Source organism: Limanda limanda, chromosome 2 (assembly GCF_963576545.1).
Source record: "Limanda limanda chromosome 2, fLimLim1.1, whole genome shotgun sequence".
Taxonomy (NCBI): domain Eukaryota; kingdom Metazoa; phylum Chordata; class Actinopteri; order Pleuronectiformes; family Pleuronectidae; genus Limanda; species Limanda limanda.
Genome location: NC_083637.1, coordinates 23,193,020 through 23,219,565, shown reverse-complemented (window position 1 = coordinate 23,219,565; position 26,546 = coordinate 23,193,020). Strand labels below are relative to the sequence as shown.

At 42.5% G+C, this 26,546-nt stretch overlaps 3 protein-coding genes across 4 annotated transcripts; all 3 read left to right on the top strand.

Moving 5' to 3' along the window:
* Positions 1-3,188: 3,188 nt before the first annotated feature.
* LOC133020721 (mitochondrial adenyl nucleotide antiporter SLC25A24-like) lies at positions 3,189-10,392 on the top strand. The gene is made up of 11 exons (XM_061087417.1): positions 3,189-3,414; positions 4,573-4,788; positions 5,862-5,985; positions 6,093-6,180; positions 6,564-6,675; positions 6,818-6,976; positions 7,077-7,229; positions 7,550-7,663; positions 7,812-7,979; positions 8,066-8,213; positions 9,279-10,392. The coding sequence occupies exons 2-11, from the start codon at positions 4,594-4,596 to the stop codon at positions 9,488-9,490; spliced, it is 1,473 nt and encodes a 490-aa protein (XP_060943400.1). The 5' UTR covers positions 3,189-3,414; positions 4,573-4,593; the 3' UTR covers positions 9,491-10,392.
* Positions 10,393-11,362: 970 nt separating this feature from the next.
* Positions 11,363-18,694, top strand: khsrp (KH-type splicing regulatory protein). The gene is made up of 18 exons (XM_061087374.1): positions 11,363-11,573; positions 12,901-13,003; positions 13,079-13,132; positions 13,216-13,252; positions 13,364-13,422; positions 13,529-13,600; positions 13,689-13,746; positions 14,561-14,708; positions 14,828-14,926; positions 15,014-15,193; positions 15,300-15,402; positions 15,822-15,946; positions 16,034-16,330; positions 16,439-16,548; positions 16,662-16,750; positions 16,853-17,062; positions 17,597-17,796; positions 18,622-18,694. Exons 1-18 carry the CDS (start codon positions 11,484-11,486, stop codon positions 18,628-18,630), a joined length of 2,043 nt encoding a protein of 680 aa, XP_060943357.1. The 5' UTR covers positions 11,363-11,483; the 3' UTR covers positions 18,631-18,694.
* Positions 18,695-19,798: 1,104 nt separating this feature from the next.
* On the top strand, positions 19,799-26,219 carry dcaf15 (DDB1 and CUL4 associated factor 15). Of its 2 annotated transcripts, none has more exons than XM_061087394.1 (13): positions 19,799-19,909; positions 20,513-20,610; positions 21,352-21,490; positions 21,658-21,764; positions 21,876-22,021; positions 22,102-22,263; positions 22,654-23,253; positions 23,344-23,435; positions 23,936-24,058; positions 24,260-24,342; positions 24,453-24,557; positions 24,643-24,758; positions 25,437-26,219. In XM_061087394.1, exons 1-13 carry the CDS (start codon positions 19,814-19,816, stop codon positions 25,490-25,492), a joined length of 1,923 nt encoding a protein of 640 aa, XP_060943377.1. In that variant the 5' UTR covers positions 19,799-19,813; the 3' UTR covers positions 25,493-26,219. The 2 variants fall into 2 exon arrangements, with proteins under 2 accessions (XP_060943377.1, XP_060943369.1); XM_061087386.1 differs by having other exon boundaries at positions 19,803-19,909; positions 22,654-23,265.
* The last annotated feature ends 327 nt before the right edge of the window (positions 26,220-26,546 follow it).

The following is a 26,546-nucleotide window of genomic DNA, read 5'->3' as shown; positions in this document are numbered from 1 at the left end:
AATGAAATGCTTGGGTCACAGGCTCTCTTGTACCAATCTCAGAATATTACAAACGCTAAAAAAAATAGAAAATAAAATATATATATCAAAAATATCTACGGGCAGCGGTATTAAAATTAGACTGTTTCATGTTTCATATGTGGCCAGGGACGTATTTGCGTTCGCACTGCAAAAGAAGGTGTCAACAATGTGATGTCATGAGAGGGAGTGTCATCGAGGGTAGATACATACATACAGCAGAGACAGCAACCAATCATGTCACCCGGCGACTACATGACTACATGTCCTACAGTCAGCAGGCCAGCCAGGGCCAAGGCTGCTGCCTAGCTGAAAGAGATTGCCCTGGAGAGAGAGGAGGACAGACACAGAAGGAGACAGACAGATAGAGAAAGAGAGCTTTATGTTACGAAAAGAACAACAAATGAGAAGTTCGCCTGAAAATACCTGTGTTTGTTTTGTTTAGCCGCTGTCTGCTGGAATCAAGTCAACCTTTGGCTAAAAAAATCGGAATACCTTATTTGAGTTAGAAACCACTGCTTGTCGTCTTCATTTGTGCACCTACGCCTCACAAGCTTCTTCTGACCTCTCAAGACATCACAACATGTGTCCCGGACCACCTCCAAATGTGGCCTCGGCAGTCGGATTTCAAAAAGCATTGATGATGCATTAGAATGCATTCCCACATGTAGCTCACTTTATGCTGTCAGATCACTCAAGACAGATTTTAATACCAGGTCTGAAGGGCGTCTATATGTGTCCTTCTTGTCCCATTCAGATGGTTGGTACTGTAAATCAATTGAAATATTGTGGCTGGGTTTATGGAACATATCAAATAAGTGAAGCATTAGCATTCTGAGAGGCGTAGCAGGTTGGTCTCGAACCATCCACTCATGTCAGATTTCCAGTAAATAATGCAAATTGCTGTAATCCATAATTTAAAAATACACGCTGGAAAATGCCAAAGCTCTGTCATTCAAAATGACAAATTATTGAAAAGGTGGATTGCGCTAGGTCCTACATTAGGTCTGCAGAGATTTGTTTCTGCTGTGGGTGGGGGAACAGAGGACAAATACAACATATAGAGTTTTCATAATTTTTTGTGTTTTTTGTTTTAACAGGATGCTGGTCTTTTATAAAATATCTGTGTTGTTCTTAGTGTGAGATTTAGGTTTACTTGAGGTCAGCAGTTCATACTGATGATACTGTTGATTAAAGCTGTAATGCATATTTCTGATATCACTAAGCTAAATGAAAGAGTAAAGATATTTAATCAATTGACCAAAAAAAGTCAAACTGAAAAAGATACACCTCAGCTGTCGTCTCTGCCTTTTCCAGTGGCTCACATTGTCAGTTCATACGGCATTGGACCCAGGGCCGGCCCTGGCAATGTTGGCGCCCTAGGCGGGATTTCAGAATGGCGGCCCCCCCAACATACACACGCAAATTGTCATGCATCCCCAAGAACTTTTGGACTGTAAACAGATGCACACACAGGCAGACAAAATTCTAAGCTATAAAAAATAATAAAAATATATAATAAAAATATAAAAAGTCTGAACTCAGCTGTAGTGACAGCATATCATGTCATGTCGACAAAAATAAACATTAATGATGTCCGCAATTGGGGTGATTCTACCTCTATATTGTTATTTCTTCTCCTCCCCTACTTTGCTGCGCTTTCTGAATCGTGCTCCTGATAATTTAATCTTTTTTTGACTCATCTTCAACTCTTACCACAGTCTAACACGCCCCCCCCCGCCCCACACACACACACACACACACACACACACACAAGAGAGTATGTGCTTGTGTGTTTCTGTCTGTTTGGACACAACTGACAAATGTGTGGATTAAGCAGTGTTTGGCAAGTTACTGAAAATTAGTAATTAGTTACAGTTACTAGTCACTTTTTTAAAAAGTAATTGATTTACCCCACCAGTTACTGTATATCAAAAGTAATTAGTTACTAGAGAAAGTAACTTTTAAGTTACCTTTATGTCTGCTTTTTAAATGTAATGTATATGAACAGTACTGAACAGTCAAACACAATAAACATATTTTTTAGACCTATTTATTGTAATCAACAGGGCAACAGGCCCATTTGTGGGTCATTTGGTACCGGGCCGCACAGAAAGAATAAACATTTTACAAGTTTTCTGTTTTATCTATTATCCGGTAATTTTTCAAAATAAAACCGTTTTATTTTGAAAAATTACCGGATCCTCTGCGTTATGACTCATGCTTTATGCATGTCAAGACGCTTGTCTCGGTCACGTCACTTTTTCGCTGAACACAAACCAGCACGTTATTTGTCGGACCCATTTGTCAACAAACCAGGTGAATCCAGCAGGTCTGTTTAAGAAGAAGATCAGATGCTGGAGATCGCAAATGACAGCGGCCTTAAAATTATTTTTGAGAAAACAACTCTGCCGGTGTCCTGGATTAAAGTCACGGCAGAATACCCTGAGATCGCCACAACAGCACTAACAACTCTGTTGCCATTTCCGACATCATATCTGTAGTGACATGATAGATCGTTTGAAATATATCAATTTTCAATGTGTTTTCTGGCCCGATTTGCTCGTAGCGAGCGAAAAAAATAGAACAGACCCCGGAACCATCGCTGCAGATTGCGAGCCGGCCGCGGCGCTGCCGGTGCGAACAGCCCAATTATTTAACATGGGCGCGGAAAGGAAGCGGACAGCTTTCGTGGCGCCTCGCGGCGCTTCTATCTCCGGTGCGTCCCCGGGTTTAGAAGATTATGTTGTGATGTTAATGTTTTGGTTTATATTGCATGTGTCGCGTCATGATAAATCAGTCCCTTGTGCCGCCCTCTCGGCATTTTGCGCCCTAGGCAACCGCCTACTTCGCCTATGCCAGGAGCCGCCCCTGCAGCCATCAACAGAACAGAAGACTAAAAAAACATTTTTTGCAGGCGATTGGGAAGATGAGCGAGTGAATGTGACAGGCTGTAGCGGGAGTGAAGCTTGTCTAGAGCGCCAAATGTGCTAGTTCCAGCCCTGCTAACCCTATAGCCTTAACCCACACACACACATGCGCACACAGACCCAAGCGCGCAGCCACACGCTCTGCAAGCCTGGGGGCTGTGCGTGTCTCTCTCTTCCTGCTTCTTCAGCCTGGGTCTCATTTGGATCCAGGACACGGAGCGATCCTCGGTGTGAGCCTGTTGCCTTCCAGTCTATGGTGTGAACACAGACACACACACATACACACACACACACACAGACACACACTCCTGGAGCCGCGGGATCTGGATCCAGAGGAAGCTGCCGCTCGTCAGCCTCAGACCTGTTTCAGGACGGACTCAGATCCAGTTCACTGGGCTCCAGCTGCAGTCCTGATCCTGATCCGCTGTGTCCGACCATGGGCGGCGGGTCGTTCTTGAGATAAGCAGTGAGTCACTACGGTTTAGTCCTTCCAAGCTACATAATCCCACAGACATTGACATGTTTATTCTGTTCGAGCAGTAAACGCAGTTCCGAATATTTTAGACGGTGGTGGAGAAGGTGGACACAGCTGCAGCTCAGAAAACTAACCAGAAACAAAATGTCCTGGAATAGATCTGACCCTTTGACTCCAGCTTTTTGATTCAACTCAACTAATTCTAATAAACTGTGGCGCCCTGATGGAGCGTGATGTTAAATCATATCTCAATTCATCATGCTCCTGTAGGTACACCACTGCATATAGGGGAACCTGTAATAAGTAGACACAAACAGAATCACTTTGTTGAGCAGAAACATTATTTTTCCCCCCTCGTCTGTTAAAGGAGGTCTGTTTGTTTTTAATGCATGTGGGGAGAAGTTGCATAAAGCCTTTTGTGGCACTAGAGGGAGCTGCACAGTTGCCTCATGTCACGTCACATGAGTTAATAAAAAAAAATTGAAGTGAACGTTGTGAGGACATCGAGGTGAGGTTAATAGTGAGGCTGGCTCCTTATCTCTGAGGCTGTGACGTCACATCAGCTGCTACAAGCATAGCACACATGAAGGTCTGAACCATAGACCACACATAAAGATGGACGACGTGTCTCCACCCTCTCTCACTGTTTGGAATTGAATACAAAACGATCTCGGATACGAATGCTGCCATCTCGCTCATTTTAAACCAGAGTCTGCTGCATTAGCGAAGTTCGGCTGGTACACACGACCCAGCTGTCAATCATCAGTGTGATAACAACTGCCTAAAATAACCCAAACCATGTTTTAGTATAATTTATGTACATCCAGTGACTCGGAAGAGGCAGGGTTTATAACCTATACTGTATGCAGCCAGCCACCAGGTGGCAGTCAAGATGCTTTGGCTTCACTTTGGGGATCTTTTTACGTACAGTTGATAATTTGAACGAATTGGTTTGGGATAAGGGTTAAAATGGTGTTCAAATTGCAAAATGGTTAATGTAGGCACCAGTTTTTCAGACTGGCAGAAATTGTGGGATGAGTAGTTTTTCTGCTGCCTCAGTTTTTATCAACTAAGTAAATGAAGGCTTGATAAGTTGTAATCAATGCTGTGTTCTTTTGTGATTACACCGATGCTTCTGTATCCCATCAGCTGACACCAGTGGCACCAGTTATGGGAGCCAGACGGACTTGGTTCCCGTGGGTTCACTGCCAGGGCGATGAATCCCCTGGTCCAGACCATGACAGGGAGAAGAGTTATGCTGAGCTGTTTGATCAGCTGGACCTCAACAAAGATGGACGCATCGACATCGTTGAATTGCGGACAGGACTGGCCGGCCGAGGGCTTTCCAGAGGCTCCTTTGATAGGGTAGGACACCTGTTTGTTTGATATCATGCAGTGACATATACTATATGAGGGCTGTGGGTGCTACATGTATATTACATGTAAGATAGAGTTGTCCTGCTCTCATCATCTTACAGCCTGTGAGAGATTTCCTTTCTCTTCTTATGTAAAATGTCCTCAGACCTCAGCAGGAGTCAAGGACATCAACAGAAAACCTTTATTGTGAATACACACGGTCTGTTTCTCCACGCTCGGTCGACCTGTCTGTTTTGGAAAGAAGTGTGTGGGTCGCCAAGAAGACGAGACTCACTGTCACTTTGTCACATGTTACTTCTTCTTTTCACTCCGTGTGTGCGTGTGTGTGTGGCTGTGGGTATATAAAGCAAAGCATGGCATCTATTTTGGTACAAGCAGTAGGTCTCTGTAAGATGAGAATGGTAACCTTTCTCTCAGTCTCACAGTTTTTTCACATATAGATCCCTGTCCAAACTGACGCTTTTCTTTCTTATTGGAATATAATTGTCATTGAAAAAACCTAAAACATATAGATTTATTCTCTGGGCTGACTTTTTCAAAACCATGTGATAAAAGAGGTGTACTTTTATATTACAGCATGAAATCCTCATGTGTAACATACTTAAGTTATATGAGAACAAACTGTAGGATGTAGGTAATTCCTCAAATACACAACATGCTGTAGCAATATTTGTCCGACCCATGGCAAGGTTGAGGTTTAGACAGCAAACTGTGAGTGTAACCTTGATTTCACAGCTGTCAGGGTCACCTGTGTTGTGTTTGCTGCTAACATATGTTGTAAAGAATGATTCATAGATGTACAATAAAACAATAATCGAGCAGCATGATAAGAAGTCTGGTGTTACCAGCGAGGATCCCGCTGCAGCTGCCAGTGAGCGAGAAAGGCCAAGCATCTCTCTGAGCCGTATCATAGAGGCATATTTGGCTTTCAGACTGTAGCTCATACAGCCTTTGTTTGCAGCCAATCTTGAAATTAACTGTTTGTTTTTTGGTCCCTGAATAAATAACAGCTGAAAGTCCAGACCATCGTTTCTCATTGACTTGGCTGTCTCTACTTTCAGATTGTCCAGACTGGGGACACCAACAATGACGGAGTACTGGACTTTGAGGAGTTCACACAGTATCTCCGCGACCATGAAAAACAGCTTAAACTCATGTTCAGCAGACTGGACAGGAATAATGATGGTCTGTATGCATCTATGAACACACTCGAAATTATAAATAATTTCACTGTCACTTCAAATGTCCATATTTAGTCACTTCTCACTGTGTGTGATGGTGGATATTTGCAGGTCAGGTGGATGCAGCGGAGATCCAGCACTGTCTCCGTACCATTGGGGTGGACATCAGTCACGAGGAAGCCACCAAGATTCTACTACGGTCTGAAAAAGATATATTGATTATTTGTCTTGTAAACAGAATTTAAGAAAACAAACTCCACTTCCTCTTAGTAATCCTCTGTGTTAAATAGTAAATGGTTACTAGATATTCAGCGAGATTAAACGTCTTTTTGTACATCACACATCTGATCTGAGCTGTGTGTCCGGATATGATTCATCACACTTTCCAATTTCTGAAGGCAAAAGACACACAAGCGCATTAATCTGGCTGATGTGGCCAGAGAGGTGTTGGAATCATAATGGATCATGGATCATGCAAACTCTTGTTCCTACCGTCCATATCTTTGTGTCTACTTAATGATGCTACTTTCTGCTAAGAAAAATATAATGTCCAACAATTGTTTATATATGTTTGTCACCCAGTATTGACAAGGATGGTACCATGACAATTGACTGGAATGAGTGGCGTGACTACTTCCTGTTTAAGCCCATCACTAATATGGAGGACGTGGCACGCTACTGGAAACACTCGATGGTGAGGTTAAGCACACTCAAACATGTACACTTTCAAAAACAAAACAAAGCAGTTTGTTAACTTGTGTGCTCAACTCTCTCTGTCGTCCCTCCCTGTTATTTTTCTTATATGTCACACTTATACGCCACCATAACCTCAGTAGATGTTGGATATAGGGGAGCAGCTCACAGTCCCAGATGACTTTTCAGAAGAGGAGAAGAAGTCGGGGTATGTGTGGCGACAGCTGATGGCCGGAGCATTTGCCGGATCTGTATCACGAACTGGAACCGCCCCCTTGGACCGCCTCAAAGTCTTTCGACAGGTCGGTCGGGGACGATTACGATCTTGTAAAATAATCATTCATGAGTTACTACCTTTGTGTGACATGTTTCTGTGATAACCTTCCTGCTCTACTCTTCCAGGTTCATGGTTCCTTCATGTTCAGCGGCAACGTGCTGAACAGTTTTCAATTCATGGTGAAAGAAGGAGGACTGCGGTCGTTGTGGAGAGGCAACGGAATCAATGTTCTTAAAATTGCCCCAGAGACTGCAATCAAGTTCACAGCCTATGAGCAGGTGGAACACACAGCAGCAACTTGAAGATGTACATGTCTGGAGGTTGCTCTGGCTGTCTTGCAACCTCAGGTTGGCCAAAAGACTCCAGGAAGTTCCTGCTCCAAGTCAAGAAATATTCCAGGACAATGATTAGGCTTCAATTTTGAGGAGCAAAAGCTATATTGTTTATTCCCAGTCTTACTGCTAAACTAAGGTAGCTTATCCAAATGTGTTCCACAAAAGGGTTGAATCTGTCTTTTAACAACACTCCTTCTTCATGAATCTAACACCTTCTCAAACTATGATTAATTTACTCTTCTTGTTGCTTTAACGCTACATAGATCAAGAATGTGATGCGTGGCAGCAATGAAACAAGAACTCTGAGGATTCATGAGAGGTTTGTCGCTGGCTGTCTTGCAGGAGGTACAGCACAGACGGCCATCTACCCAATGGAGGTAATATCTGGGTAATATATTTCTAAGAACTTTCATGTAAGATGAAGAAAAGGCACTTTCTGGTTTGCATGAATGACGGGGAAAACGCTTGACCTCTTTTCTCTTTCTCACCGTCCTTTTTTGCAACTCCTCTTTGTGTTCCCTACAGGTGCTGAAAACTCGTCTCACACTGAGAAACACAGGCCAGTTCTCAGGAATCGCAGACTGTGCCAAACACATCCTACAGAAGGAAGGTGTCACAGCCTTCTACAAGGGTTACATACCCAACCTGCTGAGTATTGTCCCCTACGCTGGCATTGACCTGGCTGTCTATGAGGTTAGATAACAACGATAGTGCACAGCCCTCACAGCACTTTCTGTTTCTCCTCTGCGTTTTAACGTCCTCTCGCCCTCGTTCCTCAGACTCTGAAGTTTGCCTGGCTGAACAGGAACAAAGGTCTGGCCGACCCAGGGGTCATGGTGCTGGTCGGCTGTGGTGCTGTCTCCAGCACCTGTGGACAGCTAGCAAGTTACCCACTGGCACTGATCCGCACCCGAATGCAGGCACAGGGTAAGGTTCATTCATACGAGTGTCAAACTTAAGTGTAGAGCCATCAGAGGAGCTTCAGGGATCACTAAGTCTCTGAGCTCTACTGAAGTGATGAACACCATTCATCTGTGATATTTTGTATCCATGCAATCACATAATGTGGATTCCCTAACTCCAAGTGAGCCATGAGTTTATTTTCAGTTTGGCCCCTCTTGTGGCAGAATGGTCACAGTGCACGCTGCATAACCACAGCCTCCACGATTTATTGCATGTCACACCCCCTCTCGCTTTCCTATTTGTTTCCTCCCAAACTGTCCAATAAAGGAAAATGCATATTGCAAGTTAATCCAGAGGTGTTTGTCAGAAATTCTAACAAACAATGTGACAACATGGAAACTGGAAAGAAACTGTAGTTTGATTAAAAATGGTCCACTTGCTCATTTTCACTAGGGCTTTTTAACCGCATCTAAAGCCCAAGAGATGTGGCTGAAAGCTGATTACTGGACCTGGAGTTAAGATGACAGATGAGTGGTTGTTCATTGCATTAAAATATTGCTGTTCAGCGGCTGAATCGCTTTAGATGCTGTGGTATAGCTGAATTTACAAACAACATATGATGTGACCTTGATGTAATTCTGTCAAAGCAATAATAAAGGTACATTTGATTTTTATAAGCTGCTGTCCTGGGTCATAGTTCAATGAACCCTGGCAAGTGTGAAATCTGTCAAAAACTTGAATTCTTATTTATGAGAATAAAATGTAACTCAGGATCCACGTGCTAGTTTTTTGGAGCCTTCAACTTGCTCCTTACTCACTCCATAATTAATCCTCACAAAATGTGTTGGACTTTAATATTGAGATGTGGTTGAAACTGAGAAGAAAAGTATGTGGACCTTGAATTAAGACTTTTTGTCAAACACTGTTTCCAGTGTCGCATTCGATGCATGGTATGCTTTGGGAAGTGGTTACCAACGGCATAATCACAAATCTATTTCCTCCAAAGAACACAGTAGACACCACATTGATAGTGTTACATGAAGTGAGAAAGAACAATGAGTTAGTGAAGGCCCTTTTCTCTCTCCTCAGCTTTAGTGAAGGGAACCCCGAAACCCTCCATGTTGGCCTTGCTTCACAACATTGTTACTCAGGAGGGCTTCGCCGGACTTTATAGAGGAATTTCCCCCAACCTGCTGAAGGTCGTTCCTGCCGTCAGTGTGTCCTACGTTGTCTACGAATACACGAGGATCATCCTGGGAGTGGACATCGAGGGTAGGAGGGCAGGGAAGGGGAATGGGTAGAAAAGGATGGATGACTTGTGCTTGGGTTTTATCAACGTGCACGTACGGACGTGTTGGCAGTGCATGAGGAAAAGGGCCTCGACGGGGGATGAAAGTTTTGACTTCTCAGGTTGAAAATCACAGGATGGAAAACAAACCATGGAATGGATGGACCACATCACACCTGAAGTGGCAGCTGCTGTGAAGAAGTGTGATATACTGCATTACAGTGCATGTCAGCAGTTGAGTGACAGCTAACCTACTCGCCTCCTGCTATTGCATCAACTTGGACGGATGGAAACTTGCATGAACTTGCTTGAGAACAAACAGGAGCCATGCCAGAAGCCATGTTACAATCCTGCGGCATTATTTTCTCTCCTAGGTGATATGTAGAGACGATAAAGGACTGGTGGGAGGATTGATCCAATTTCCTGTTCTGCAAGTGGAAGTCTCTGAAGTCTGGTGAAGTTTGACCCAGCACTTTGATTGGCGTGTCTTAAACAAATGTTACAAATACAAAAGTACAACACAACAGGGTTTAATGAGAAATGTTATATGAGCCCTTTGCAAAATGGTGTGCTTGTTTTGTTATTTTTGAAAAACAAATTAAGGTCCAGTGCCATAGAGTCTTTTTATAAACTGTATGTTCACATGCAGTTTTAATATTATAATGGAGAGAACAACCTATATAATAGATTGACAAGAAATTACTTTTGATGACAAAGAACGGTTTGGAACTGTCAGTATTTATTATGGGAGGTGCAAATAAAAGCATGCTTGGTGCTTTTTTTTTTAATGCGACTTTGTCTCCATTTAATTTTAGAGATGCAAGATCACTGCACTAATACCAGGTCATGAATCACCTCCTCCACCTGACAACAGCCACTATGTTCAGTCCTTTCGCCTTTAGATTCCGTGCTGCAGTAGCTGATAAAATCATACTCTGTGCTTCTGTTACATTGATATTAAACATCTTATGGTTTGTACATTCTTTAAACGTTCACCGATTAGCTGTGCAGTAAACAAGCAAATGAAGATGTAATGAAATGCAAAGAAGAACAACTCATGTGCAGTTTGACTTAACATGTTGCCAACAAATAGTATTAGCAAGAGGTTTTTGGTAATGTTTTATAATGAATCTTGGAATAAGTTTCCTTGACATTACTTTATAGTTTAGTTCTATTTGTAGATGCAGTTTAACTGGTAAATTTCCACTTTGTAAATTCTAAGACATTGCTAACTCTTAAAGAAGTCTTGAAGTTGCATAGCAGGTGAGTTGAAGCTGACAGGTTTCAGGCAAGCTCTCCATTAAAATATATATATGAAGACTTAAAAAAAAGGACAATGTATAGATTTGAATATTTGAATGATCAACTTTCATTGTCATTTAATCAATAATTATCAGAAATTACATTATTTCTTGTCAACTGTTGTAGTAATTAACACAAAATAGAATCTTAACACATTGAAACGAATAAACAAATAATTTTAAAACATAACAAATTTGATCATTTTACCTTTTTTTTAATAACTGAATAGATCAGTGGAGTTCCTGTTACTAATCAAATATAGATCACAGTACTAAAAAGAAAATATTATTTTGCAGAACATTCTGCTCCAAAATAAAAGAATTTCAAATATTTCACTTTCATACATTGTCTCCTTTGATGAATTCGTCATTGTGTCGTCATTGTAAATAAGACGATATTCCTCGACGGTGTGTAGTTTACCCTCCAGTCCAGGGGGTGGAGGTGTTTATCCACGTCACGCTGGCCGTCCACCCTAGTCCGTGAAGAGAAGAAGAAGAGGAAGAAAACCCGGGTGGACGGAGCTAGCGGGATTGATTGGTTGGATTTAAGCCCTGAAGTTTGCCGGCGTGGTCCCGCGTCTCTTACATTGGTGCCCCCCCCCTCCTCCTACGCTCCCGTGTAGCCTTCCCGCTTCTGCGCAGCTCGACCCGGCCGCAGCCATCCAGCCTGCCCCCTTGTGTGTCTGATTGCCCCTTGTGAGCAGCATGTCTGAATACGGCGGTGTGCCGACGAACGGAGTCAATGCTGGGATGAAAAATGATGCTTTTGCCGACGCTGTACAACGAGCCAGACAGGTAACCAACGAGCGGGGCTTCTAACGAGGACGGCCCCGAGGAGCTAGTTAGCTGCCGGGACACAGCAGCTAGCTTAATCACCCGTGACGTTAGCCGTGCCGGACTCGCTAGCTAACGAGCTAGGTAGCTAACAGCAATGCTAGTTATTTGTCTAAAACTCCCGCCGGGTTGAGGGATACACTGAACGGGGTTTGCAGGCCTGGGCCGAGCCGCGCTAACATTGTATTCTACTATTTCCTACAAACACATCGAGTAGAGCCAGCAGGATGTTTTGAGCTAAGTTAAATGAGGTTAGCTCCTTAGGCTAAGTTAGCGAGGTTAGTTGTGAGGTTAACGATAACCACATCGTGAAGTTTCGTCCTCCTCGTCTGTGAAACCTCGTTTTAGTAACGAATCACAATCAAAAGACAATGGATGCGAATGATTTTTTATCTTACAGTTATGTTATGTGATTGTATTGTGGCGATTTCTGGCCACAACTGAACAAAAGAATTGGGTTATTTAGTGATTAGTAGTTCAATACACAGTGGCTGATTCTTTACAGCCTGAGGCCAGAGTTGCACGTTATACGTCTTTTGTATGAAGTAAACGAGGTCATGGTTGCAACTTATCATTTTGTCTTGGTCTTATCGCGATTAATTCATTAGTTTATTATGTGTTCAACATGGCTCGCACATTCACCTAAAGCCTTGTGCAGCAACTGATTCGTTTGAAGAGCAGCTTTGAACCCAAATATATTAAGTTCCCCGCAACATAACAATGGAGGAAGACACTTAACAATCTGAGACATCACACACTAGAAACTTCCACATTGAATCCCTACCCGTAAGTATTGTTTTTCCCTGTAGTTAAATGAAAGTACTTCTGAGATGTATGTAAAATATTTTTATTTTATTTTAAGTAGAAAAGACAGATTTCATAACTTTTAGTCAAGCTCCGAAAGTACTGGCTCTTACATTTCCCGTGATACTTGGCACTACACCCTTAGTCCTTACTCCTTTCATTTTTTGTTAAATCCTCCCTGCCAGATAAATACCCAATTCTTTCAAACTGCACAAACCCAATTATATGTTTTTAGTCCTAAAGCCTAGACAACCTGCTGACCCCATCAGTTAGTAATGGGTTTGAACTCCTTGACTAAGCTGATCTGGTGTGCCATTAGAGCTGTCCTTTAGTTGAAATTATCACAAAAAAGGTTAATGATTTCAAGGCTCACTTACTGGTCATGGCGATGGTGAAAAACTTAAAACAAAGCATGCATCCCTGAAAGTCCTGGATATTTTATGTTGTGTTGCAAAGGCTTGATCCAGTCTTCCCCTCTTTGTAGATTGCAGCTAAGATCGGTGGAGACGGTGTCCCCTCAGGGAGCAACAACGGAGGAGCTGAGAGTTATCCATTCACACCACAAAAACGATCCTTGGAAGAAGCAGGTTAAAATTTAGCTCCAACAGACACAGTTTTGCATTTTTGTCAATTCTGTAAGACTCACGTTTTCTTTCCCCTAGATGAACCCGATGCCAAGAAGGTAGCATCACAGGGTGAAAGAGATTCTTCATTGTGTAAGTTGAATACCCACGATAATCTTATTACTAACTAGCTCGTCTCAGCATCCAACCACTCACCAGTTGTACTTCTCTTACAGCTATTGGCGCTCAGCTCGCTGCTCTGTCCCAACAAAGGTATAGTGCTTATTTAGTGTTTTCTTTTACATAAACACGTATGTAGCATATGGTCATGACAGAATCGAGATCCTTTTATTATATAACAATATTTTTTTCAACTTTCTTTAGTGTCAGGCCCTCTACAATGACTGAAGAGTGCAACGTGCCGGATGCCATGGTCGGCCTCAGTGAGTTAACTTTCGTACTATTTCTAAACCATGCAAACAATGTCCTCATGACTGTGTTACCCATGTTCAAACTAAAATCTAAATGTGCTTGCTTTTGTTCCAAAAGTCATTGGTCGAGGAGGTGAACAGATCAACAAAATACAACAGGATTCTGGCTGCAAGGTCCAGATTGCTCATGGTAAGTTGCGCTTTACATGTATTTGCTGAATCGACACAATGTTTCCCGCTACTCTTGGATTGACACATATTTTCATAATAATTCACAGACAGTGCAGGACTATCCGAAAGAACTGTTTCTCTGACAGGGTCACCAGATGCCATAGGGTAAGTTGGTGTTCATATTTATGTTAAATAATTTGTAATGCCAACCACTTCACTCACAGACAGAGTTTGGTTTCTGGGGAGTTTTTGTTCATGGTTGTTATGGGATGAAATGGCAGCTTCGGTCACAGGTAATGACACTCTTAAACTTCCCCAGAGATTGAGGTTATAATCTCACAAACTATGGAAGTTATAATAAAAAGATCTGTCACTAGTTAAGGTTGAAATTGGCTAACATTTGCAACCATATGCTCTTTATTTGTGTAATGGCAAAGACTTGCACAACTTGGACATTTCTTACAGAGTTTGGCCCCAATTTCAAGACTCTCTTGATGGGGCAGTATATAAAATTCTGTTTACTAAGATTGACAAAGTTAAATGACTGTAGTCCTTAATGCCGATTAATAGATATAAGACATGTGGAAGTCACTGGAGGTTAAAAGCCGTATAGCTCCTCTGATGGTACAAGAGTTGTCAGCACACCATGCACTGCCAAACAACTAAATGAAATGTTTGTAACTTTGAAGAATAATCATTAACATTAGTGGGAACAGATTGGTAAAATATAAAATTATCCCATAAGTTAACTACTTTCAAAGTTTCCCATGATCTGCTAATGCAGACAGAGGCATACGTCAGCAGTTCTAAATGTTGCAGCTGTCCTAGAAATGGAATACTTAATATGCAGTTGAAGCTGCTCACACTTCATAGTTGAGTCTGAATATTGTGACCTTTTCTCTAAATTGCTTGTATTCCGTGTTGACTTGGTCTTCTTTAATCACATCATCCCCCCCTTTTAAACTTAATTTGCCTTCAGGAGAGCCAAGGCCCTCATAGATGACATAGTGTCCAGAGGTCACGAGTCGACCAATGGTCAGGCGGGTTCGATGCAGGAGATGATCATCCCTGCCGGCAAGGCTGGCCTCATCATAGGCAAAGGAGGAGAGACCATCAGACAGCTACAGGTGAGAATCAGAGGGTATATTGTCTCTTTTGTACAAATTGTGAAAAGTATTAACTGTTAAAAGAGAGATTAAGTTACTTTACCATGTGTCTATAATCAATGTAACCTACAAATTCCTAGGAGCGAGCTGGAGTTAAAATGATACTTATTCAAGATGGATCTCAGCCACCAAACGTAGACAAGCCGCTACGCATCATTGGAGACCCCTACAAAGTGCAGGTACATTGTGCACCATGGAGAAAGTTGTGATAAAGAGGAAAAATGTCTACTGTTTGTCATATCTTACTTTTCACCTTTTTTTTGTAGCAAGCAAAAGACATGGTCAATGAGATTCTACGAGAGAGGGATCATGCTGGTTTTGGAGAGAGGAGTGAATACGGATCAAGGATGGGAGGCGGCGGTGGTGGCGGAGGAGGAGGAGGAGGAGGAGGTGGTGGCGGCATTGGAGGTGGTGGTGGTGGCGGCGGCGGTGGTGGCGGCATCGAGGTACTTAATATTGCATATTAAAAGCTCAGTATAGTTAACATGGTTTTGATTATTACACTCAGCAGGTTTGAGCAGTCATGACGTTTTCTTTTTTATAAATCTACAGATAGCCGTGCCCCGCCACTCAGTGGGAGTTGTGATTGGTCGAAATGGGGAGATGATAAAGAAGATCCAGGGGGATGCTGGAGTGAAGATACAGTTTAAACCAGGTGAACCTGCCAAACACTTTTCAAATATCAAACTGCATCGAATTTCATTAAATGTCATAAATATTAAGGACCAATAATAGCTATAATACTGCTTTAACTCTGCAGTAAAAAAAAGACTTACGGCAAAATGGTAGAAATCTCAATACTTTTGTCCATGTGTTTTCATCATTCTTAGTTTTATTTTCTTCTATTTACCCTATCATAACTATCCTTATTGTGCTGTTATGTCTGTCGCTAGTTAGTGTTACAGCTGCTCTTAGTAGTTTTGAAGAAATATGGATCAATATTATTGAAAATTAACTGAAATTATCCGAAATATATATTTCGCGGTGGACTCTTCAACGTCTTGAACTTCATCCTTTTGTTTTCAATTATAAGCCCTCATTGATAACATGGCATGTCCTTGTCATTCTTTACAGATGATGGTACTGGTCCTGAAAAAATTGCCCATATTATGGGTCCGCCAGACCAGTGTCAGCATGCTGCATCGGTCATCACTGACCTGCTACAGAGCATCCGTGCCAGAGAGGAGGGTGGACAGGGGGTAGGTACAGAGACCATGATGTTTTCTAAGTGTTGCTCTTGATGTCTGTGTTAATGACAAAATAATCCATTTCTGTTTCTTCCACAGGGCCCCCCAGGTCCTGGTGCAGGTATGCCGCCTGGTGGTCGAGGGCGGGGTAGGGGCCAGGGTAACTGGGGTCCTCCTGGTGGAGAGATGACCTTCTCTATTCCGGCTCACAAATGTGGGCTTGTCATTGGCAGAGGAGGGGAAAACGTCAAGTCTATCAACCAACAGACTGGTGCATTTGTTGAAATATCTCGTCAGCCACCTCCAAACGGTGACCCAAACTTCAAATTGTTCATCATCCGAGGGTCCCCACAACAGATTGACCATGCGAAGCAGCTCATAGAAGAAAAGATCGAGGTTTGTTTAAGTTGTTCACATGGTAGATTTAAAACACAAATGAAATAGCTGCACGAAGAATATGGCCACGGAACTGATTATTAAATTGGCTTCTTTTTTTCCCGCCAGGCTCCATTGTGTCCAGTGGGTGGTAGTCCTGGCCCCGGAGGCCCAGGGGGTCCGATGGGTCCCTATAACCCCAATCCATATAATCCAGGCCCTCCTGGAGGTGCTCCCCAGTAAGTAAAACCCATAAACAGCTCTTTAATGCACCAGTGGTGGATTTTCTGTTATCTTAAAATTATATATTGAGGCAGTTTATGTTCTTAATCTGTCATGTCCCTCTCTGCAGTGGAGCTGCACCTGGGGGCCCCCAGTACTGTCCTCAGGGTTGGGGAAATAACTATCAGCAATGGCAAGCCCCAGGCCCACATGACCCAAGTCAGTAACTAATTTTTTGCACTTCCATTCACACCATTGTGTTTCCATACATAAATACAAAAGCTTCTACCTTTTTTGATTCATTTCATCTTTTATTTTTAGATAAAGCAGCAGCAGCAGACCCGAACGCAGCATGGGCAGCATACTATGCACAATATTATGGACAGCAGCCAGGGGGTGCCATGCCAGGCCAGGCTCCAGGAGCTGCCCCAGCAGCAGCACCTGGAGACCAGAGCCAAGCAGCACAGGCCCCAGGAGGTCAGCCAGACTACACCAAGGCTTGGGAGGAGTACTACAAGAAGATGGGCATGGGTAAGTGAGATTTACTGAAACAGTTCTGTCAGGATGTGTTTTGTGTGACATTTGAGACAAGACTTCATACTAAATGTAAATATTGCCATTCCTTTAAGTGACATCCCTATTTTTAAATGGAGGGGCACTCACCTAGAGCACATACCTCTGTCAAGGCCGACAGGTCTCTTGTGAAACCACATTTTAAACTCACTAGATCCATAGTTTTATTTGGATCTGTACCCTAATATTTGTCCATATTTTTTACATTTCCATACACTGAAGTATTGCATGTTACTTATTGTTGCTTACTGATGCCTCTTTGTGACCCTTGCCTCTGTAATATTGCAAAATTCCCAAATGTGGGACTAAAAAAGGATTATTGTATTTGTCATCTTAAATAAATATTAGTTTTATGGTAATCTGTCTGGTTGCTGTAATCTTGATAATTAAAAACAGACAACAAACAAATGCAGACCAAAACACAACTGCTTGGCAGAAGTAGTTCATTACTATTCTGTAAAATAACATACTGTTTGTGTGGTATTTTTCCAGCTCAGCCAGCTGGAGGAGCAGCGGCAGCTGCTCCAGTTGCCGCCCCAGCAGCAGCGGCAGTGGCAGGAGGAGGAGCGGCAGCTGGAGGCCAGCAGGACTACAGTGCAGCCTGGGCGGAGTACTACAGACAGCAGGCTGCCTATTATGGACAGGGAGGGCAGGCACCTGGACAGCCAGGTGGTCCACAGCAGGGACAACAGGTACCGTATTCATAATCAGTGTTAAAAATACATTTTGTAAATAGCAAGGTCAAGAGAGCCAACACATTAGCCTGCCTAAAATGTTCAATACCCATTTCATAGAAAGATCTCTGAACTCTGCCTTCTTGTGTCTAGGATTAAATACCATGACAGTCATTAAATAATGTTATTTGGATTTTTTTTTCCTCATTAATTGCAGACTCGTAACTGACAAGAATACTGTGTACGGCAACATAAACAATAGAACATTAATATTTCCCTCACCTGCAGCACTTCTGTGCAAGGAGAAAAAAAGAATACAGCAGATAAATAGGCCTACATAAAAAATATTAAACTGGAATTCTAGGTATAAACAGAACGAAAACACCCATGAAATATGCCAGAACAAATGGCACAGTAACAGACACCTTCAAAATCTCTTCATGCCTACTGGTTATTCAGATTTAACAACATAGCACAATGCTGTAGGATTATTGTGCACTGTGTTTTCAACTCATAAAGAACATCTGTGACATAAAGAGTAGATGTTGGTTTTTATAAACAACTCTTTAATTGTCTTTGCCATACAGATTGACTTGACACTTCTGTAAAATAATAAGGTTAGATCACCATCTTGGCAGGGAGCAACCAGATTAATCACTTTGTACAAGCAGAGAAATTAGCAGCCAATCGTTTTTGTTTAGTTCAGCAGTTGCGAAGGTCTATTCTTAGCATGATTTGAGACTTGGTAAATGATTATTGATTCTGCATAAAACTGTATTTATATTTCTTATGGCAAAGATTGATTTAATAATATTCTTTCTGTGGTGTCTCTTGTCTTTTCAGGGCCAGTAAACAGTGGTTTGGTCCGTTGGACGGCTGCGATGGTTCTCTGGACTTGTTTGTTTTTCCTGTCAAGAGGTTTCCCTTTTGGATTTAATAAGACAAGACCATAGGTTACTCATCAACCCTGACATTTTTTATTTCGAACCTCCGTTTGTTTTTTAAAGTCAAATTTGAAGAAAGGAAAAAGGGAACTGATTTTGCCCATGCGTTGATCAAAGCACTACTTGGGACTATTAAATTTGCCCCTTCACCTCACCCACACCTTGTAATACATCTGATAGATTATTTTTTTCTTTTAATGTGAAATATTGAGCATTTTCTTGTAAACTAGCACAACAGCATCTCACATTTTACTGGTTTTCCCCTTCTATTTCTTGAGGGTAAAAACTGTCCAGCAGTATTTTGAATATATTCAAAAATTGTGTTTGTAGGAAAAAAACAGTTGCAAATTTTTGGTCATTTTTTTCTTTTCTTTTTTTATTCTTGATACTTTTTTTTTTTTTTTTTTTTTTTTTTTTTAACATTCCCAGTGTTTAAGTTGCAGGTGTATTTTTCCTGCCACGAAGATTTCTTATTTTAATTTTATTCGTTGTAATTATTTTCCTCACAGGGGTTGTGTGTCTGTATACAGTGTATGCTACTGAACAGAAAACGTGTGGCTGTAATAAGCACCAACTGTCCTACATGTGTATGTGGGTCAGTTGTGTGTGTGCATGTATGTGTTTGTGTGTTTGACTGCCCTCTGTTTAATTTCGACAACATTATTGTTGGAACATATTTTTTTTTTTCCTCTCCGGTAGAATTTGTTATTGTATTCTGTATTTTTTTTTTGTTTTGTTATTTTTTACAACTTGTTTTTAAAAACTTAAAATAAAAACATGAAATTGCAAGTGTTGTCTTCACCAGTAGTGTTGGTGTGTGTGTGTGTTGTTTCTCACCGTGGAGGATCTACCTGCAGTGCATCAGATGAATGTGTAGTTTCATGGTGGGCTCCTGCTGCTGGAGGTGTCTCAGTGACGTCAGTGGGGGTCTTTAGAGTGGTGGGCTCCTGCAGGATGTCACCTCTGTCACGTCATACCTTTGTTTTGGTTTTGATGGATGTGTCCACCGGCGAGTGAGGCTCGTCTCGTGCTGCCTGCGGACCAATCAGGACGCTGCCCCGCTGCAACGAGGGACAACAGTTCGGAAGGAGATGGCGCCCAGCTCGAAATCCGAGAAGGACGACGGCAAACAGAAGGCTCAGAGGAGACGCAAAGACCACGTCGTGAAGCTGCTCATGCGGGGGAAGGTGGGCCTGAGTGTGACCCCCGACCACTGTGCTTTATAATGAGGGAGCACTGCGGTGGAAGCCGCCTGGTTGCTAAGAGCGGGCTAGCTAACGGCTAACTCTCAGCTAAAGGCTAGCAGGTTGATGATTAGCTAATGCTGCAAACTATGAATACAGCGCCTGTCTCTGGGTTAAACGGCGTTCTTCGTCATTTGTCGTAGTTTGGCCTCTTGAGCTAATGTAACTGGCACCGCAGCAGCATGCTAGCGATTAATGCCAATGCTAAATACCAGTTTTATGTTAACGTTACAGCTCAGTCGGTGTTAGCCTCTGCTAGCCCGCTGCAGCAACTCAGTGAGTTAACCTCTTAGAGAGCCGATGTACTGTGTGTGTGTGTGTGTGTGTGTGTGTGTGTGCTCAGTGCTCCCTCTAATGCTATACTCAGCTGTCCTACTGCCTGGAACGGAGTGAAGCTGAACCCCCCTTGTTCAGCTTCACTCCGGAGCCACCACACGTGAACGAGCTCTTCCACTAACACAAGTGTTTTATCTTTGACCCACATTTTAAATGCCTCATGTTACATCATGTGTGTCAATCTACATCTCCCTCTTCTCTCCTCTGCAGCTGTCAGGTCAGTTTTCTCAGCGCCTGTTCAGGAAACTCCCGCCTCGAGTGTATGTGCCTCTGAAAAACATCGTCAGCGAGGAGTTCCTGAGAGCAGGGTCAGTGTGCACCTGTGTGTCTATTAAATGGGTTTGTTGTGATCCAGTACTCCACACAATGTATTGTATTACACCTTGTTAAGCCCTCAAGTCATTTCAAACAGCATGGGGTCATTGGTGTGTGAATCAGGCGTCTTCTGATTGCCAACAGGGATGCAGTGATATGACAACTTATTGTTCTTCTACCTCAGGTCAGGGTGTCTGATGCTAGAGTTCAGAACTTCGACCAGTGCTGTCTTTTTCACTAATGTCTGCCTTCATCACACTTTGATTTGGGTCATTTTAATATGAATCTTTGGTGTCAATCAACCAATTTTACAATGGCATTGACTAAAACCTCTTTATTTCCAATGGCCCTGTCACATCACTGCACCTGATACACTTCAAGTGTTGACCATACTCTGCTTCCTCTGTGAGCTGAGAGTTGCATGCTTTTTCTGGTTAAATCTGGTTAAACATTAAACTAAATCTGGTTAAACAGCCAGAGCATTCACAAATTGCATGTGGACTGTGTATACCCTAGCAAACATGGGGGGATGACGACATTTATGTTTCAAGAACCATAGCAGTCTGCCGGGTTATGAAACTATGAACCTGCCTCTATGTTGTCAGCATCAGCTGCAGTATTGATGCATTGTTTTGGATTATCTTTACCTGCTAGGAACCAGTGCATGCACAGTTAGGATCTATCATTGTTAAGTTGATAAAAGAATAACAATTTTGTCACCTTTCCGGTTCCAGACACATCTTTCTTGGCTTCACCAAATGTGGCCGCTATGTTCTTTCCTACACCAGCGACTGCGGAGAGGATGATGACTTCTCTTTCTATTCCTACCATCTCTATTGGTGGGAGTTCAATTTGCATAGTAGACTCAAACAGGTAATGGAATCCTCAGTGTGTTTTAGCCCGCAGTTTCATATCCAAACAAACAACTATGGCAAATTCATTCCCACATCCTCCTGTTGGAATTGGAGCTAGTAGAGTGTGGATAATTCAGCTGAATATATATCTTGTTGGTCCCCTAAACATCTGCTTTATGTCTTCAGGTCCATCATGTGCGTCTGTTTGCGGGGGAGGAAATCTACAGTGACCTCTACCTGACTGTGTGTGAGTGGCCAAATGACCACTCCAAAATAGTTATCTTTGGTTTCAAGTAAGTAATCGTTCACTAACCCCCCACACCCTTTTCAGACTGTATTATGATGTCGCTGTGTGTAATTAATGGTAATTATATTTCTGACCATGTGTGGTTCTCACTCAATAGTACACGCAGCTCAAGCTCTGTTCTGATGAACCTGATGATGAGTGATGAGAACAACAGAGATATTTATATCACCATCGCCTCCATGCCACCTCCTAAACCTTGCTCTGTCTGCTGCCCAGTTCCCGCAGCCACTACCATACGCACAGGTAAAAAATATACAAACGCACTCCAGGAATGCACCTCGCTGCTTCCATCTCTCTCATCTATCTTCTTGCTCTCTCTCCAGGGAGTGGTGAGTGTCTCGAGCACGGCTACCTGATCAACAGCAGGTACCAGGTGGTGTATCCCTTCCCCACTTTCCAGCCAGCTTTCCAGCTGAAGAAGGACCAGGTTATTCTGTTGAACACGAGCTACTCTCTGGTGGCCTGCGGCATCTCGCTCTGCTCAGGTAACGCACACAAACACACAAATTGGCCTGTCCGTACATTCCTCGGTTCTTGTCTTCTACCTGTACTCAGACTATACAAAATTGTCAACTGTCTAAGATGCACTACAAATTTACCTGGATAGGTCACAGGAAAATGGTCAGATTGGGTCATTGATCGAATGCTCCGTCCGTCTGTGTAGGGAAATTGTTGCTATAATAACAAACACCTCCAGGTACATGTGACCTTCAGTAGCTCTGGTTAGACAGAGGTGGACCACACGAGCTAGACATCCTTACTTTTGCTCATTTTCAAAAACATTTTTGGTTGTGCTTTGTTAATAGAGGGGGTCAATAACATTGTCCAGATATTCTGCATTTGCATGTCAGCTTCTCATCGTATGTCTCTTGCAGGAAAGGAGGGTCAGTCATCACAGATCCTCTACACCAAGAGAGCAGCATTGTCAAGTCAAACCTCCTCGTCTCCGTCCTCCACCTCCTTGGCCTCTCCTTCGTCACTACCTCAGGGATCTCCCGAAAGTTGTCTGCCACCCAGCAGGCCTGCTCCGATCCCCACGTCTCCGAGCCAGTCGCAGGCAGCCGCGAGAGCCCGGGAGTTTGCAGCTGACCTCTTCAGGAGGGCGCAGGGAGGAGGAGGAGGAGGCGCAGAGCTAAAGGAAGCTGAGGGCCAACAAGAGAGGGAAACTGATGAAGGTGAAAAAGAGGAAGCGCAGACACCAGGAGACAAAGGGTTAACTGGAGAGAGGAGGAGAGAGAGGAGGGAGGAGGAGAGACGGACTAGTTTACCACAAGCATCAACATCCACTGGGCGCCACAGTTTTAATCAGTGCCCGGAACAAGTGATGTCTCCTGAATCCTCTTCCTCATCACCTTCATCTCCTCCAACCCCGTCCTCATCCCAGGAGGTCGGACCCTGTGAGCCTGGATATGTGAACTACTCACACCTGCACTACTGCCTCCACCAGCCAGGGGCAGCAGAGCAGAATACAGGAGGTGACGCAGAGAGTGAGTGATTAAACACTGGCCTCTTTAAGGTCCTGTCGGAAGCTGCTGACTGGCTCTCTCCCCTCTGCCTGTCTCTAGGTTATGAAGATGATAAAGTTCAGCTGCCTTTCACAGTGACTGATCTAAAAGGGCGGAACCTGCAGCTGGTCACCGGGCCACACAATGGACAGGTGGGTGTCGGTGCCAGTGTATCATGTGGTTATGAAACTTAAATCCCTACAGTCAGAAATCATCTGAAGGCCTTTTGACATCAAGCTAGATGTTGAGCCAATCATAGCCTCAAAATGTGGTTAACTTCATTCTAGTATTGGATACTAAGATACCTCAGTTGTTCCAGTTTATTTTGTGAGCATTTGCAATCCAGTTGTCCTTTGTTGATATTTCCCTGAAAAGTCGTCACGCAATCAACTACTTTTCCGTGACCCTCAATTATTTCTTGATTAATCACGTGCCATTTCAGAAGCTAATAGATAAGTCAGCTTTTAAATGTTCAGTTCACCCAGAAATTAAAATTCACTCATTATCTACTCACCACTATATCAATGGAAGTGCTTCAGTCCACAAAACAGTTCTGGAGTCTCAGGGGTAAACAGTGTTGCAGCAGAATCCAATGCCATTGAAGAAACCAGAGACCGAAGCTTCATACATGTTCATGTTTTCCCTCTTGCAGAGTGTGTGTGTTGAGCAGCTGACTCTCGACTTTGAGTATCTGATCAATGATGTGATCAGGAACGATGCTGCCTGGGCCAGACAGTTCTGCTCCTTCAGTGACTATGACGTGGTGATATTAGAGGTTAGTACACAAACATACGGTACCGTCAGCCGTAATCCCATCATGAGTAACTTCACAGAGATGTACACGTTTTCCAACTTGTTTCACATTCTATATTCAGTCTATGGTTTTTAGCTTTCATGTTTCTGGTCTGAAAAATTGAATTAAACAATGAAAGATATGACATTAAGCAAAATGAGGTGTGTGTTTGTTGTTTATCAGGTGTGTCCAGAGACCAACACTGTGATGATAAACATTGGTCTGCTGTTGCTGGCGTTCTCCAACTCGGATGAGGAGCACTGCAGGTATATGTTCCCCTCTCTGCTGCCCAGCCTCCTGTTTATTTGCTGTCTCTTCATCGTTGTTTTCAGAAGCAATCCTCATCAAGTCTGTTTGCCATTGTTTCTGTTCCCAGGCCCAACACCTACCATTCCAACCTGCAGGTGAGCTGGAACTTAAACACAGGGGTGTGTTGCACCGTGGGTGTTGGAGACCTGACAGAGGTTAAAGGTCAAACCAGGTGAGAAACTTCTGCCACCTGCTTGCCCACACTTTTCTGTCTGTCTCCCAGTTTGTAGTTAAATCCGTTTCTTTTTGTCTCTCAGTGGGAGTGTGTGGAGCTCTTACAGGAAGTCCTGTGTAAACACAGTGATGAAGTGGCTGGTTCCTGAGAGCACCTCTCGCTACATCAATCGCATGACCAACGAAGCTCTACACAAAGGTGAGTTAGACCCAGTCACACACAAGTCCTTTTCAGATCTGATCACAAGTGGGCAACTTTATGTTCACACCTGACTCAGAAATATGCAAATAAACATTTTTGTCATTTTTGTTCACAAAGACCAAGTGATGTTTTTTTATCCCGTTGGATCATGCAGTTAATCAATGCATGTAGTTTCTAATGAAACTATATTTTATTAATTTGAAAAACACATAAAAAATCAATTGGTGGGGGTCCATGTTGATATTGCAGTGGGGAACACAAAAACATCTATGTGGGAAACACTGAGAAGTGTAAATAGACTTTGGATGCAAGCACAAATTCAGACTGCACACCTAGTGAGCTGTCCACCCTTTGCTCTGTCACGCATGTTGTTTCCAAAACTTCTTTGTCTTTGTTACCAGAAAATGTTTAATCAAAAAAGGTTTGAAAGTTTCCTAGTAACGTGCCAGTGAGCCAATACCAGGATCCTGAAATTGAAGCTAGATCAAATTCAGTCATTATTTGTATAATGAGGGCTGGGCAATAAAACCATATAAAAATTTTCCTCAATAGCAATAAAACAAAGGTTCCATATATATTGATTTATTTCCTGAGGATTGTTAAACAATGCTCAGGAAAACTGAGAAAGTGTTACACATAATTGTTCAACCTCAGATTTGTAAATGTTTCTTGTAGGCTCGTCTCTGCAGGTGTTGGCCGACAGCGACAGATGTACCTGGATTGTATTATGAAGAAAGAAGAGGGTCAGAAGTGTCATAGCAACAGAAACAAATGTCGACATGGCCTATATGTCAGTATGCAACCCGACCCTACTCTGAGAGAAACTGCACACATGTTAAATCACAGTGCTTTGGTAACTTGTAGTTAAAACACGTGTCAAATGGAAGCTGAACCAGGAGCACTGTAGATAAAATACTGTTAAGCTGAAGTTCTTTTTATTTTAGGTGATCCGTGTTTCAGTTTGCAGCTTTCTTTATTTCTTTTGTAATTGTGTACTTTATTATTGCAAGCACCAAAAACAAGAGCTGGACTGAACAAAGTTTTTGTTTTTAGTTTTAGTTTTTCTACATAAAGACGTACTGTTTTTTTATGTTTGTGTCTAAAACTGAGCGTATGCAACCTTATAAGGAGATCTGTATGTATGTGTGTGTGCGTGTGTGAGAGGGCATATTTACTGTTTCTGTTACATCTGACAGAATCTACATTGAATTGAATTCAGAAGCTGGACCAGTTCAGACTCGCTGTGTTCATTCATAAGACTGCAGTATTTAAAATTAGACAAATTAAAACCAGGTCACCTGACTCTAAACACTTTCTTTTTTTAAACCTCTGTCATGGAAGTAGAGGTTTTGTTGGAGTCACCTGCTCAGTTGTTCCACATTACGCTGTGTGATGGAAGGCATGGAAGTAAGAGTATTTTTTGTTGGAATATTTTGTTAAAATAAAATGTTGAAAAGATTTGTTGTATGTGGTTTGTTTTTATGTCAAAGGGTTCAAAGTGCACTGTGGTGCTTGCGTTTTTACAACTGTATTTTGTTATGAATCGCTTGATAATCTAATGTCCTCAATCTTGAATCAATTTAAAGGGGCACTCCACAATTTATACACAATAATTTTATTTCACTGATCAGTTCAGATAAACAGTGATTCTATTTATTCTTCTTTGGAGAAGCTTTTGAAAAACTGATACAACTGCTGATATTACACAGTGGTGTTTTGGGATTTCACATGGGTTGGAATTCTAAGAGGTATTGAGGGTCTAAAGAATGGAGTGTTGCATTATGG